At 48.3% G+C, this 14,939-nt stretch overlaps 5 protein-coding genes across 5 annotated transcripts; 3 read left to right on the forward strand and 2 right to left on the reverse strand.

Annotated features, from left to right (window-relative positions):
• Window positions 1-489: 489 nt before the first annotated feature.
• L228DRAFT_216568 (putative nuclear pore complex subunit) lies at window positions 490-2,425 on the reverse strand. The gene is made up of 7 exons (XM_018330121.1): window positions 2,340-2,425; window positions 2,241-2,279; window positions 2,027-2,142; window positions 1,929-1,959; window positions 1,751-1,833; window positions 1,354-1,659; window positions 490-1,157 (listed from the first exon to the last, which is right to left on the reverse strand). The coding sequence occupies exons 1-7, from the start codon at window positions 2,340-2,342 to the stop codon at window positions 833-835; spliced, it is 903 nt and encodes a 300-aa protein (XP_018191916.1). The 5' UTR covers window positions 2,343-2,425; the 3' UTR covers window positions 490-832.
• A 521-nt stretch (window positions 2,426-2,946) lies between these two features.
• L228DRAFT_242823 (hypothetical protein) lies at window positions 2,947-4,545 on the forward strand. The gene is made up of 4 exons (XM_018331543.1): window positions 2,947-3,142; window positions 3,204-4,031; window positions 4,124-4,187; window positions 4,258-4,545. Exons 1-4 carry the CDS (start codon window positions 3,026-3,028, stop codon window positions 4,284-4,286), a joined length of 1,038 nt encoding a protein of 345 aa, XP_018191917.1. The 5' UTR covers window positions 2,947-3,025; the 3' UTR covers window positions 4,287-4,545.
• Window positions 4,546-5,331: 786 nt separating this feature from the next.
• On the forward strand, window positions 5,332-6,770 carry L228DRAFT_10917 (hypothetical protein). Its single transcript, XM_018328926.1, has 5 exons — window positions 5,332-5,549; window positions 5,613-5,646; window positions 5,716-6,282; window positions 6,351-6,615; window positions 6,686-6,770. Exons 1-5 carry the CDS (start codon window positions 5,468-5,470, stop codon window positions 6,704-6,706), a joined length of 969 nt encoding a protein of 322 aa, XP_018191918.1. The 5' UTR covers window positions 5,332-5,467; the 3' UTR covers window positions 6,707-6,770.
• A 2,128-nt stretch (window positions 6,771-8,898) lies between these two features.
• L228DRAFT_235446 (hypothetical protein) lies at window positions 8,899-11,065 on the forward strand (the record flags this gene model as incomplete). The annotated part of the gene is made up of 2 exons (XM_018330721.1): window positions 8,899-9,039; window positions 9,566-11,065. The coding sequence occupies 2 exons, from the start codon at window positions 8,899-8,901 to the stop codon at window positions 11,063-11,065; spliced, it is 1,641 nt and encodes a 546-aa protein (XP_018191919.1).
• A 1,647-nt stretch (window positions 11,066-12,712) lies between these two features.
• L228DRAFT_205792 (hypothetical protein) lies at window positions 12,713-14,874 on the reverse strand (the record flags this gene model as incomplete). Its single annotated transcript, XM_018329660.1, has 5 exons — window positions 12,713-13,061; window positions 13,251-13,419; window positions 13,600-13,686; window positions 13,778-14,268; window positions 14,426-14,874. Coding segments are annotated over 5 exons (1,545 nt in total), but the record flags the coding sequence as incomplete, so codon positions are not given.
• Between the last annotated feature and the right edge of the window lie 65 nt (window positions 14,875-14,939).

Here is a 14,939-nt window from a genome sequence, read left to right on the forward strand (position 1 = left end):
GGAAAAAGTAGCTGACTTCTTCAGAATCAGAAAGCCGCTTTTGCGTTTCTCTTCTGTCTACCTTTCTTCTTTCGTCCAGCCTCGCATCTCCTCTTTTCTTTCCTTTGATGTTCCGATTTCCTATGTTTTGCTTTCCCCCTTTCCCATCGTTTGCTCCCCTGCAAGTCAATTTCTCTGGCTTCTGAAGTTGCCTGCTATTTTCTTTTACCTTGCTATATTCCTCTTGCTTTATTTCATTTGCCTTTTCCCCTCTCTCATCTTGATCGCCCATTGATCACGCTTTCCTCCTCGTTTTCATCCACGGATAATTTCGCAAATAACTTAGCGGACATCGCTCATTTGGGCTCCATTCAGCCAGTTGAAAGGCGTGTCCTTTCCTTCCATTTCGCGGTAGAGCTTGTGACTACACCTAGCGTGGTCTTTATTTTCAAATACAGAGCCTTACTTATTTTATCTTTCGTTCGTAAGTGACTTGGATATGACCGTCATGCTAGTACATTAGTCGAGTGGTGACACTACCTCCTACCGCTGTGTTTGCGACAATGTTTTGATACGATGACGATGAGCGTAAAAGTTTATTTTTAAGAAGTTGATTTTTATATCCCTCGATGCTAGTTACCTGAAGAGAAAATACTTTAAGAAACAATGAAGATGATGGAGATGAAGAGGAAGGCGGCGATGATATCTTGATTGAAATTCCGTTCGGGCGTGAGGGAATGATAATTACGGAAGAGGCGAGGGTTGTGGTGAAAGATATTCTCTTCTGTGCGGTTGACTAGAGCATTTTCTGCGTTCGGCTACAGGCATATATAACCAAACGTAAAAGAAAAGATTACTCCTCGATAGTCTTGACGCACTCCCACTCGCCCTTGAGATTCTCCTTCCACAAGCTGACCTTGTTGTCGCCACCAGATACAGCGAGCACGTTGCCGCTCAGACTCCAGCTTACGCGCCACAGAACAGAGTCAAAGTTGAGCGTGGTGCTCTTCCATTCGCCCGGGTGCGCGGCGTCGGACGTCCAGATACGCACCGTCTTGTCCTGCGATGCAGACGCAATGTAGGATTTCTGAAGAATGGTCGGCGCCCACGCGACGTCGCGGACCCAGTCGGTGTGGCCGCTCAAGGTGGTCGTGTTGGTGTATGATTGAGTCTCGGAGCTGCGAGACGTTAAGAACCTAGTTAGCTTTTTATTCTTTTGCGGGGGTCATTGAAGTATGAAAGTGAAGTTTGTGTCTGTAGCGGAAATACAGGGTAAAGTTGAATGAAGTGCAATAAGGAGGGAGAGATTATCAAATAAAAGTTTCTGGAAAAGGAAGGTGACAGTTAAGATCAAATAGGCAAATCATGACATACCTCCACTCCCATATCTTCACGAGGTTATCACTTCCTCCGCTAACAAATTTTCGTTCGCGTTCCTTGCCGATGCCGCTGCCCGCGCTGACTAGTGAGCCTGGCGACGTGGACGGCGCCCACGATACAGCGTTGACGCCAATAATGTGGGCAGGGAAGATTTTGTGAGACCAGCTGTTGTCGGCGAATTCGAGCACACTGACGTTGCCATCGGAGCTGGCGCATGCGAGAAGGCAGCCGAGCTCATGGGGTGCCCAGGAGACAATGTTGACGCTTGCGGTGTGAAGTCCAAAATCGAAGACTTTTGTCCTGTTTCCATGCAAACAAACAACGGGACGTCAGTTGTTCATCTCCCTTTTGAAAGAATTCTGTCAGGAACCAATGGAATATTTCCGCATACCATTGTCCATTTTGCTCTCGCCAGATGAAGACCTTGCCGTCGAAGCTTGACGATGCGAGAATATTGCCATACTTGGGATGTGCCTAATAAGAGGAAACGAGGTATGAGCAAGGCAAGCTCTACTTGGATGATATAGAGGGAGGTTGTGACAGCGAGAAAGAGGAATTCAAAGACGCACCCATGAAACACACCACACTGCTCCCTCGTGTCTATATTGCGCGTTTTCCCACGGTCAGTATAAGCTGCGATGACGGCCGCGCGGCGAGCTCCGCTTACCCCTTCAGCGTCTCCGTCAGGCGGTGAGTCTCGCCATCAATTTCAAAGATTTTGATCGTCTTGTCGGATGAGCATGTTGCTAGTCTTCGTCCATAGTAGTCTAGGACAGCATCGTGCTGTGCGGGTGCAGTAGAGCATTAGTCAAGAGTTTCATTTCTCTATCGTCCCTGAGGTGGAAGCTGCGTGGTGGTGGGAGAGCAAAGGATTCACGTACGACCATGTCATCGTGGCCGGAATTGGAGATTACTTGCGACTAGAGGAACGATGTTAGCTTCATTGTTTTTTTGTTTGAGCATTAAAAATTATTCCTCACCATTGTGAGAAGAGACAGGGATAGATGTGCTACTCATGAAGCTCCTGCGGCGGTGGCTTTAGGACCATTTGTCCACAGTGTTGGCGTCGCAGCGCCCCTGTCGCTTATCTGATCGCCAAGAGATAATCATATCTTAACTGATTAACATCCATCTCATCAATGACAACATCGCATGCCTAAAAGTTCCCTTTCCAATAAAAGAAACGTAGAATTCCCTTATAATACTGACAAAATGCTTGCGTGGATATTATGTGAGAGATCAGATTAAATATATATTATTGAGGGAAAACTGGCTTCAAGTCATAGAGCATGGTTGGGAGACTTGATTATCCTTTCGCCGGCAAACCCGATAATATTCCCTAATCAACATCAATCTTATCTCATTCCCCTTTCATTCCACAGCTACTTCATTTACTTGTTTCTGAACGGATTTGCGTTACCAAAATATTCAAGACCGAATGTCTCAAACTGTGCATTCGATGTTGATGTAATTCACATGCGACGCCGTTCCTTCGGTTGGTCTCGCCTCCGGCGTGGGGAATAAGCGAGGCGATATGCCGAGGCCTTGTATCATAGGTCCGCAATGCGCAAACCGATCGAGGCAACAATCTAATTGCGAGCTTTCAGATTATTTGAACACATCCTACCTTTGGCGCCTTGATTGCTTAGATTTGGTAACAAACGCCATGACAGACGCGCTCTGCGGGCCTTCAAACCCCCTGCAGCACTTGCAAAAGCATACATCGGTCGATAGGACTCTGCAGCAAGACCGGCTCGTTGGGCCACGCCATTCGCCTGTACAGGTATGCTTGCTCTTGATGATATTCAAGTCTTTAAAAGATAGTCATCTTATTCTTTTTTTAGGATTTTAGATCACAGAGTCAAAATGCAGGGATATTAGATCCTGAGTTTAATGCCTTTCAGGCCGGCGCCCCAATCGCCGCGGAGCCGCCGCAGTTTCATCACCCACAACAGGGTCCGGCAAGGCAGTTTGACCCCTCGGTACAGGGCGGCCCATCAAACTGGGCTGTTGATTTCCAACGGCTGAACTTGTCGAATTCCGCATCGCCCTTGCCTCAACAAAAATCTGCATACCAACCTCCCGCGCAGCGAAGTGGTCCTGGCGGCTGGCATCAAGAGTTTATGCAGCACGAGGTCCATCCCCAACCGGTATCATCTCCCTTGGCGCATCAGGCTTATCAGCCTTATATGGGACATGGTGTTGGAAATTTCCAGTCACAGTTCGCCCCCCGGGCGGGGCAACCACAGCAACAGCAGCCGGCGCAAGCGGACAAGGGCAAGGAAATTTGGGATGACGAGGCATTCGAGCAGGCTTTCGACTCGGCAAGGCTAGCTATGCTTGGTCAAGAAGAGCAAGGGCAATCGAGGACCAAAGAGACTTTGGAGCAATTGACGGAACCCACGGAAATTACTGTACAACCAACGAACCTCGACCACATCTCTGAACAGGCGCGAATAGGCGCTGATACTATTGACCATCAAGAATCGAATAATCGTACAGAAGAAGAAATAACAAGAGACGAGAACGATGAGCTTGCAAGGGTAGCCGGAGATCTTCTAGACAAGGTCAAGGACGACCAGAGCCAGAAATTTCAGCAGAGTAATTTCCTCGCACTGATGCGGCGTTTCCGGGACCACGAAGTGCGAGTTGAAGGGGATAGGGTGGTAAATGTAAGTGGACGTTCAACGCATCTACAGATTCGCCTTGGCATATTTGGATCTTTTCAGAGAGTCGACAATGTCTAACGCTAATTGTCATCCAGAATGAAAGTTCACCTGAAAGGAATAATTCGCGAATGACTGGTGCGGTTGATAGCGAAGGTACTGGTAAGTTGAAAAATGTCTTGGTTTCTACTCCGGTAGTTAGCGCAGCCGCCGGCTGACGATCGCCAAATAGGCATGGGACAATCGCATGGCTTCGCTTGAAGCTTATAACGAGGAATGATGGGCGTAGGAATACTTAGAGTGCACAAATCTGTAAATTATGTGGAAATGGTGGTTTTTAGGGGCGTCTGGGAATAATGCGGGTCATATACGACATCTATACCATATTATCAACTTCCAAGCATGAGACGAACATTTCCGTCATTAGACCAAGATCTGCTTGATTTATTGAATTGGATGAGACATTTGTGCGGTCGTAAAATTTAAGCCTTTAACCATAATCAAAATTAAAAATCACCACAGGAAGAGAATTCAACTGTGAAACTCAGTTCCCAATCTTTTTGCAGGATATAAAATAAAATAAAATTAAAAGATAGTTTAATTGTGGAAAACAGTAAACAAGGTGTTTGTTTCGGTCTAGCCTATGGAGAAATCTGATTGGGCCAAGGCGGCTAGTAGCGCGGGTTGATTGACAGCCATCTCCAACTTCCTCCAGCGTATGGGGGAGCTCAGTCTTGACCTCATTAATCACTTTCATCCACCCAAACAATCACCAGCCAAGCACTTCAACGGATCCTACCATCTTCACTGGATTATTTCAGCTTCACCACTTTGCGCTAATGTTCTAGAACGAATGCGAGTGGTATTCTAGGGCAAGAGCTCTGCCCTCTTACCCCATTGGGTGATCTGCTGCCATATAGCGTCCAACCTCCTTCGCGACCCGTGAATTTCCCCTAATTGCGCTGTCCTCGATCACTTCATCAGCATTGTCGGCTTCACAAGAGACTCTTGACGGCTTGTCCGTCCAAGCTCCGCCATACGGCCACCAGCCAGATCCTCATCATTCCTGCAAGGTGGACCGAAGCTCGTACATCTCTCCACCTCCCCTCCCTCCCGCCTCCGAGGCCTCTTCCTCTTCATCTCCTCCGCCTTCACCTCGGCCGCCGCCATTCTCCTCTCTCTACTTTACGCCCTCATCGAAACGTCACAGCCTCGAGGCGACTTTACTGCCTGACGAGGATCCGGGGTTCCTACCTTCGTCATCAAATTACCCTGCGCCTCCCTTTGAGGAAGAGCCTTCGTCTCCGTCAAAGGCCGCAGCAGAAACAAAAGCGGCGCTCCCCACAGATTCAAAGCCTGAGGTTTCGAGCAAGAGCGCAGACGAAGGCGAACCGCCCCCGCCATATACTGAAGGATTCAGCCCACTTCATTCGTTCACATACATGATGGCGTCCGCCGGGGGAGAAGCGAGCATCATCACCCAGGTATCGCAGGGTGTAGGCCCGCCATTAAACACTTTGGGTGGTAAGTGACGAGAGGAAAGGTTGCGCTTTGAGTCGATCTACTAACTACCTTATATGATAGAAGTCGGCTCCGATGAAAATATTACGCTTGATCTCCGGTAAATACGCCTCGCAGAACCTGGAAGAATCATGAATTCCGAAACTAACTTGCGTCAACCACGTCACAGAGGCACACGCTTCACTCTCTCCAGAGATGAACTACTAACTCTTCCGGAATTTGTTCTCCTATCCCTTTTCCCAAATGGACTATTGCCTGACGGGCACATGAACTCTTATCACGAAGGAGATATCTATCCAGTTGATGTACGTTCGGTTGCATGGACACGGGCTGTCCTGGGGAACCCAAATATACATTTATCTGACAATCTTTTTTATGCTCAGTACGATCCCGCATCCCTCCAATACATGCTTGAGTTTTTCCGCAACGTCGCCCAGTCCATCCCGTCTAGCTCCCCTTCCCCCACGAGCTCGGATCCCAATGCAGTCTCGGTTGAGCCTGTGCCTGGCTCTGCGAGGGACATGCTCCAGGATCGAGCAGGAATTATCGTCCTGAGAGAGGATCTGGACTTTTATGTCATTCCTCCAAGACGTGAAATTGAGCAGCCCGAGATGATTGAGGTCAAGCGAGCTGCTGGGCGGGCGCTACTGAAGCAAGATGGCATCTTCTCTGGTTTGCGCAAAAGCGAGGAGGCCGGCACAACGGAGCAGCACCTGATTGAGATGTTGACAGCAGGGTAGGTTGCCTTTCGCCCCTTGGCCAGAAGGGAATTCGATTTTCTAATCATTCTTGTACGTATCTCAGTGGCTTCAATCACGACGACCGATGGGGTCATCGAGCGGGCGAGCCTAACAAGGCCGTCGTCTGCAGCCTTGCCTTGGCCCGACTACGTACGGATATCAAGGGTCATGACATGAACAGTCACGCCATGGGCATGGCACAGAAGCTATTGCTTTTCTGGCGGAAACCCGCGCGACGATGTTGGTGGGAAGGTGTCGAGCTGCTCGACGTTGAAGGTGTTGAAGGAAAATTAAAGGTTTGGATTCGTCGGGTTTGGACCCTGGAGATGGTAAGTGTGGCATGCTTTTCTGCATTCCCTATCACGTGTATCGTAGGGCTGACGATTGTAATATGAACAGAGTGTCATTGGCTTGCGTTGAAGCGAAGAATTTCATTTTCACTTTCGCCTTTTTGTTGTCCTTTCTATCTATCGGTTCACGGCATCATATCCCCCATTGCTGTTATTTCTCATTTTTCCCTCCTTCCATTTTTGCATTTTTACATCCGCTCATTTGATTCCACCCCTTTGAAATATCATCATGGTCATCCCTACTTGATACATACTACTGTGGAGCGGCCTCATTTTCTTTGTCATCCAACTATTCGTTAATCTGATAATTTCTGAAATTCGTTCAAAATTTGTTTTCGGTAGGTTGACATGGACATTGCATTGACTTTGCTGCATGCGTGCAATTTCACGAAGGAGAAGGAGAGGTAGAAAAATATCTGAACGAGGAAACAGGAAGACGCGGCGTGTTGTGGCTATGACAGGGCCGCAGAGACCATGATTAGATACAAATACTACCACGCATATGCATAAGGTACATAGCTAATAGGCCACATACCAAACGGTTATTTATGAAGTGAAGTGTGGTGCTTGCGATTGCTGTTAAACTCGGACTGATCGTTATTGCCTTGAAGGCTTCGGCCAGAGGCTCAAAGCGCACGATTGTATGATCCCGGAAGAGCCAAAATCATCAAAGCAAAACCATCCCCAACGACGCCGTTGGAATGATGCACTAAGAAAGAGAAAATACTACGAAGAGACAGCACAGACACGCCAGTTATTATGTCGGATGAGCTGATTTATATGTTTATCATACTGTGTATGATCTGAGCTCCATGATCTGATAATGGCCCGATTGATCAAGTTCCTGTAACCCTGAGAACCGAAAAGCGAAAATGTCACGGGCGAATGGAACAAATGCCAAGTACTGTGGTGGGTGCGTTCATCGTTCAGTTATAAGAAAAGTAGCTCTTGAGTTTATGGACTTTGTGCTTGTTTTTACTTGGTCTTGAGTGAAGAACTGCCGTTTAATCCAAGTAGGGTAGCTGTGAGATTGGATTTGATATGTCCCGTGAGAAACGGAAAGATTTCAAACCGAGAACCGAGGGATTGAGAAGCGGCCTGCGAAATGGGGGCCAAAATAGCAGACTAGGACTATTGGCTAGACATGAGGTAGAGAGGGGGGGAGAGACTGCGGATTCGTTGATCCGCAGGCGCAGAAAGGGCTGCGCTCTCTACGTACTATAACATACTTCGAGGCCACGGTACGGAGGTATATAGTATAGAGTAGCGCTCGTGTGATTGACTGTGCATATATAGCTAGCTAATCAAAGTTGATCACAGCAGTGCAATAATATTGAAATGATTCCCGCGGCACAGCAAGAAGTGAGAAGCTATAGTGGTAGATTTAATTGCTGGCGGACTCGGCGTAAGAGTAAATTTGGCCGAAGTGGACACCTTTGTCGCTTCTCTCTACCTATCTTTTGCACGGACAGAGTGGGACTGACAACGATAGCCCGGCAGACCGTCTGCGTGACTTTTTTTCGTTTACTCCACATATGCATCTATGCATGCGGGCTGACCACACACCACACACATCCACAGACTTTCGACGCATTTTTGCACTGATAAGCCCTACATTGTAGGAGCGAAACGCAAATATTGAAACAATGCCTTGAGAGTACAGTGCTGCATGCATATTTCGTGACCATGGATTGCATTGTTTCCCTGCCTGACACAAAGAAGATGAATCATTGTGATGCGAGGGGGACGTTTGAAATGAAAAGGAATGTTCCGAGTAAATGCACCGTACGAAGTACAATATGAAGCAAAGCTAACTTAAGTTATGGGCCAAAAAGCGCGGGCACCTCGCGGTAACAATTTCACGGTTGGAGCCAAGATGGAACGTGCTAAGTTGGATGGTTCAGACCCGAAACCGTTAGCCCCAGGTTCGGTTTCCCGTCACGATGATGATGCTGACGGTTCGCCTCGAGATTATCTCGAAGACTTGGCAAGGATGGATTAATAATAAGCATGTTTGATGCCGTCTGACCGGCGGAATTACTACCGTGTGTGTGTGTGTGTGTGTGTGTGTGTGTGTGTGTGTGTGTTAAAGCCTTCCTGAATGATCATCACTCTCCAGCTACAGACTACATTGGAAGTGGTCAACAACTGGTGAGACTTGAGATAGTTGTTGGGAATTTCAATCAAACGCCTTTTAGTCGGCGGGGGGGTTTTAATTTTGAAAGTATCTGATGCCATTTCATTTACTGCTCTTTCTCTGTGATGTTGCTCGTATTGAGAATTTGTGGGACGCGTCGTTGCGCCCTGCGGATGAAGGTGAATGCGACTTTCCCGAAAAGGAAATGGCTAGTGCATGCAGGAGATGAATCCGTCTATTGCAGCCAATGGGGATTCGCACTCAGAGTGAGTCATACTCTGGCACCCCTGTCGGCCATCTCGGACTTCGGCTCAGATCAAGTGTAGAGTACTTGAATTAAGCTTGTTTATGAGAAAGAGGTTCAAGTACTGGGTACTCGACATACCCCTCAGTTACACGCGAATGAATTGTGGTGGAGGCTGAACCGGCCGAACGAGGGAAAGAGCGATAGACCGACCAAACATGCCACTCAAACCTCTTTTTTCTTTCCCGCCTGATTGAATCTCCTCCTTTATCTCCATTTAAGGGCTGCCTGATTCCCACTTCGCTTGCCTGATTTTCTCTTTCCCCCTCCTCCATATTTTTTTTTCTTTTCTTACTTTCTTTCTACAACAACGGCGCTCTTCACAAAACACACCCTCAAGATCCCTTTTATCAGTCACCATTTATCATACGTTTAGACTAAAGGATCTTAATAATCGTCGCAAAAATGCAGTTCGCTTAAGCGATTCCCGCTCGTCTCGTCCACGTTATCTTCGTCGTTCTGACAAGATAGCTTCTTCGACTAATCAGTCTTTGAACTACTCCACTCAATATTCTTCTTCTTCCCTCTCAGAGTCCCCTCTTCGAGGATCTCTGAATTCTAGCCTCGCCCCGCGTCGCACCGGTTCTCGCACCTCTGCAACCATTTTACCAGACGACCTCACGTCGTTCACCACGGATACCCAGCAGTCATGGCTTTCCCAACCTCAGTCCCAGCGGCATTCTGCCTTCAATTCGAGTCAAGCAGCCCCAGCAGACTTTGTGCTGTTTCCGACGCCCTCTGCGCCAGCCTCCCGACCAGCTCGACGTCGTGCGACAGAGCAAGCTCTCGCCTTCAATCGCGTAGCCCTTAATCCCGCCTACCAAACGGCCTTGCAAGGTCATCATCGAAGAAACTCTACTCATCTCTTTTCTGCCTCTCAAGCGGTTCAGAATCCCAGAGTGACGGAGATTATTAACGGTACCGGGCACAATCCTTCGTCGACGTCTTTCCATCGGTTTATTCCCTCGGCCGGCCAGAGAGCTCGTTTTGTCAACGCTTCTTCTGCGCCCTCGTCCTCGTCTTTTGGTCTTTCAGGCAACAGCAGTCAGCATCGACTGAGCACTCCTTCTGTGCCGCCTGTTCCTCTCTTCGCCAGTCACAGCACCGGCAACTTAGAAAACTTTTTCCAGCAACCCAATAATTCTTTCAGTGTAAACAATACTGCGATCAACATGGTTCCAGGTAACTCTCTCTTTGCCACGGTCTTGTCACGTGACTTTGCTTGCAGCCTGCTGACCGCGTCTTTCGCGTTAGACAATCTTTTTGACTTGCCGCTCGACTTCGGCGCCGACGACGTCACCAAGGACGTGTCGCTGTTTGAGTCGGTGGGCTATTCGGACCCCAACTTTGCCTCCATGAATGAGTCGGTTGGTAGCAGCGGCACCGTCTCGCCAAAGGATCTCCTCCGGGATCCTCTGGCGTCGGCGCCGCCCTCGGCCGCGTTCACCAACCTGACCTCTCCCTCCATCTTTGACTCCCCTGATGTTGCAGAGAGCTTTGAGACCTCGCCCCTCTTCGCCAATGCCGACGCCGACTTGGCTGGCCAGGACGCATGGTTCTCCTTGTTCCCCAGCATTAGTGGCGGCGAGAACGACGAGTCGCCCCTGAGCGCTGCCGAGGATGTCATGGTCGCTGATCCCTTCAACATCAGCGCCCAGGTCGTCCTCGGAACGCCAGACATCAACGGCGCTGCCATGACTCCAAGTCTTAGCCGTCGTAGCTCGTCGCCCGGCTCATCGCCCAGATCGGGTGCGCGCAAGCACTCGTCAGTTGCCGGCGTGAACTCGCGTCGTCGTGACAAGCCGTTGCCACCAATTGTGGTCGATGACCCATCTGATTTGATCGCAGTCAAGCGTGCCCGCAATACGGCCGCAGCGCGCAAGTCACGAATGAAGAAGATGGAGCGGTTTGATGCATTGGAGCGCCAGATTGAGGAACTGCAAAGTGAGGTGGAGCACTGGAAGAATCTTGCTCTCGGCAGGAACTGAAGAGAGGGCAGTCTTGTATTGAATACTGCCCGGCATTATGTCGAGATGGGAGGGGTTGGGGTCGGGGCTTGAGCGTGTTCGCTCTCGTCTGAACCTGCATCTCCTCTCCCATTGCTCCGAAACGGCATCATCAGTATGATGGTCGAACAAAAGTTTTGGTCCCTTTTCTCGTTTTGTTTTTGCTTCTCTCCTCACTTTCGGTTTGTTTTGCTTTTTACGGTTCAAGTGACGAGACGGTTATTATTATTATTACGACAGTTCTTCGTCACTTCTTACCCCTCTTTTTTTTTCTTTGGGTTCGGGATTCAAGGTTCGGTCTCTTAATTGCTTTTCATCTCATCCCATCTCGTCACACCCACTTTTCCAAGGCAGTTTGGATAAGTTTGGTAATCGATGATGGCATTCGGTCATATAGATCTTTGATCATCTTGATTGATGGAGGTTGAAATTTTTATTATTATTATTTTATTACCTCGGGAACAGTCTGTTCCTTGGCAGGACTCATCTCCGCATACTACGTTAGGATGCACACAAGACCAAGACTCGATACCTCCCCTCACCCGCTCTCTTGTTTGCCTTCTCTTTTTCCACACGATTTTTTTTTTTTTTTTTTTTTTTTTTTTTTTTTTTTTTTTTTTTGATGGGTACAGGTCAGCTATACATCAGCCGGTTCTGACGTCTCCCGGTGACTTGTGTCTGAAAAGTCACTTCACTCTGGGATTGACTCGTGGCTAGAAAGGTTTTCCTTCTGCTTTTGCTTTTTTTTGCTCTACTCAATCCGGTAACTAAACCAGGAAACCAAACCCAAAAAATTAAACGAAGTTATTCTGCGTTATACAACTTTTTTTTCTCCCACATGACAGTAATGTGATACATTAATCTCGCGTGTTCTTGTGATCGTGAGTTCTAAAGGTGATGCTCTTCCATGCATATACTTAAGAAGGTTATAGTTACGTCTTTTCTGTTCTGGATAGAGAAGTATTTTCGTACAATCGCTGCCATAATTGCCCTATGCATGCTACCCGTTTGAATCTGAAAGTATGCCAAAGAGGCGATCCTTGCGATGACGATGGAAAAGATGATGATACTCATTGATTGGTCATACCACTATGATACAGGCTACAGACGACAAACATCTATGTAAGGTACTCGGTACAGTTTATAGATACTATTCCCACTTCAGGCCTCGTCTTCCAAAGCAAGATACATGGATCCCACGCCCTGAGTGTACCATTTTGCCTTTGTGTGCATGGAAAAGGTGTGTTGATCATCATCATCATCATCTTCATCAACATCATCGCCACCCTTGTCGTCGAGGTCAGTATGATCGGTGGTAAGAGCCGTGGCGGAAGTAGAGACGGTAGTATCAGAAATACCGTCACTGCTATGTCCACTATCATCAGAAGAAGAGGAAGATGAAGAAGAGTGGTCGTGATGGCTTTGTCCACTGCCATCAGCAACCATGCTACCGCTGCCGCTGCCGCCGGCGGAAATAGTTGTGGCAGTAACAGTGGCATCAGCAGACGGAGCAGTAGTCTGTTTGCTCTTCTTCATCTTATTGCCATTGGATTGTTTAGTTGTTTTGGCAAAACGCTCGGCCGTAAGATCTTTGGGCCCCTGAGGTGCACTATCCACCGTGTCCTCAGGTAAAAGCAGCTCCTCTACCTTCCAAGCAATCCGCTCGGCGCCCTGTCGGGCACCTTCGAGATTTCCGGCAAAGGGGCCAAGACGAAGTCCTGCAAATCGACCAGTGAGGAAGAGCGGCACGTCATCGCGCCACATGAGGTCGTTGGTAAGACACGGCAGGCCGCCTTTTGTGTCAATTGGATGAGAGCGGTGCAGCGGTTCTAGCAGCGGCATGGAGTCAATGTCTGCAACATTACCGGTGGAGTATATGATGAAGTCGATTGAGGGAAGGGTGTCTTCGTCGGAGGGGGGCTCAGTTGATTTAATTTGGCCTTGGCGAGTTGGGTGAGTGGCGGAGTCCGACGCGCCGCTGATTGTGTCGTCTGTCATGCTTGAGTGGTTGGCATCTTCTGAAGAATGCAAACCTGAGATCTCGACATCTTTATTGGTTGCAGAAGGAGGCTTTGATTGAGAAGTTTTTGATTCCTTCTCCATTGTAGCATCCTCGGCACTGGTGTCTGATTCTGCATCCTCGTCCTTGGACGCCAGCTGCGTTGACTTGATTTTGACAAGCCATGTCTTCGTTGCTGGGTCCCAGGTCTTTGATGCAATTTCTGTATAATTAAATAATTTTGCTCGGCCATGTGCACAGTGAGTCTCGAGAATTTTTCGATGCTCGGGGGTGAGAGTGCCGCCGTTCCGGGACTCGAGAATCATTTTGAGGCGCTCTAACGCAACTATTAGCCATTGATATCGACAATACCGTTCAACAAGCTTTGAAGTTCGAGAAATTTTGCTCAATCTAAAGCACCGCTATCGATTCACACGAGGTATGAAATCAAATATGTAGTGGAGTTTAAAGGGACACGTTTTGCATGGGACGGGTCTGATAAGATCAGTCTACCTACCATCGTCGTCATCACAACACCAGAATGTCGACAACTGATTATTTTTATATTTTCCGACCCATGGCAACTCAAGGTCAAAGTGGCGTACTTGATACAAGCAAATTTGTCAGTACAAAACAAGCCGAGGAAGTATTAGGTGAATAATCATTGATATGTATTCGAAAATTGATAGGCTGACCTTTTGTTGGACCCCTCATCAGATGCCACACCTTTGTTACACCTTTTTTAATCAACAAATCTGTAACCTGGGCGCTTGTAAGACCGCCACCAATAACCACAACGTTGGTAGCGGCTTTACTCTTGATTTTCTTCATGAGATGAGCAGGAAGCTCCCCGCCATCCATGATATATGACGTGTGACACGCGGCAAAGACATCCCCCTCGTAACTGGTTGGAACGCACTGGGGCACGCCGGGACCAATGGCCATGATCACTGTTCTAGAATAGAATTTTCCAGTCGTCGACTCGATCGTGAATAAACTTCGTCCAGAATCATCTTCTGCATGGTCATAGCTCACTGAGGTAACCTCAGTTTGTTGAATAAGATTATCGACCTTATACCGCCGGCTGACGTCCTGACAGTGGTCGCAAAAGAGCTTCTGCGAAGGTCGAAAGTAGTCTTCTCGGTCACGCTCATTGACTGGAACAATCTTCGGAGCTGCTGCTTTCCTTTTTTCATTGTATATGATATTAGCACATTAAATACTTGAGACGCACATTAGATAGGGTCGAACGCGATAGGCGGACTGAATTAGACGGACTGAATGGCGATCAAGAGGACACGACAAAAAAGGAAATTAAGAAACAAGTCATAGGGCAAGCTTACTTTCCAGCAGATCTCCTCTGCTTCCTATGGTGCTTGCTCAGCTCCTTGCCAACCACATTCCGGACCTCCTTCAGCTCCCGCTCGCGTCTTTCTGCATAGGCATATGCCAGCAGGCCATTTCGATCGCCAGGATCGACATGAAAGAACATCGGGCTGCGGAGGTGACTAATCCTGAGAGCATCGAAGCGGTTATTCCACCTCGACATCCATTGGTTCGAATGAGATTCGAGGACAGCTATCGAATAACGGGACACAGGTCGAGAAGTCGATGGGGACTGCCTAGTGAGATCCTCGGACTTGTTCAAGGTCTTTCGATGAGAGGAATTGTGCCGTTTCCCCCAAAATCTCTCATGCTCAGCGTCGGTGAAGAGGGCAGAGGGTGTAGCTTCAGTAAGGCGGGCCGCGACAGCCAGACCGCATGGGCCTGCTCCTATAATGACCACATCATGTGGGAGTGAAACAACTTCGGCCATTTCTGACGTTCGCTTTACAATGAGTCCAGGACGCCAAAATA

Source organism: Xylona heveae (assembly GCF_001619985.1).
Source record: "Xylona heveae TC161 unplaced genomic scaffold L228scaffold_1, whole genome shotgun sequence".
NCBI classification, from domain to species: domain Eukaryota; kingdom Fungi; phylum Ascomycota; class Xylonomycetes; order Xylonales; family Xylonaceae; genus Xylona; species Xylona heveae.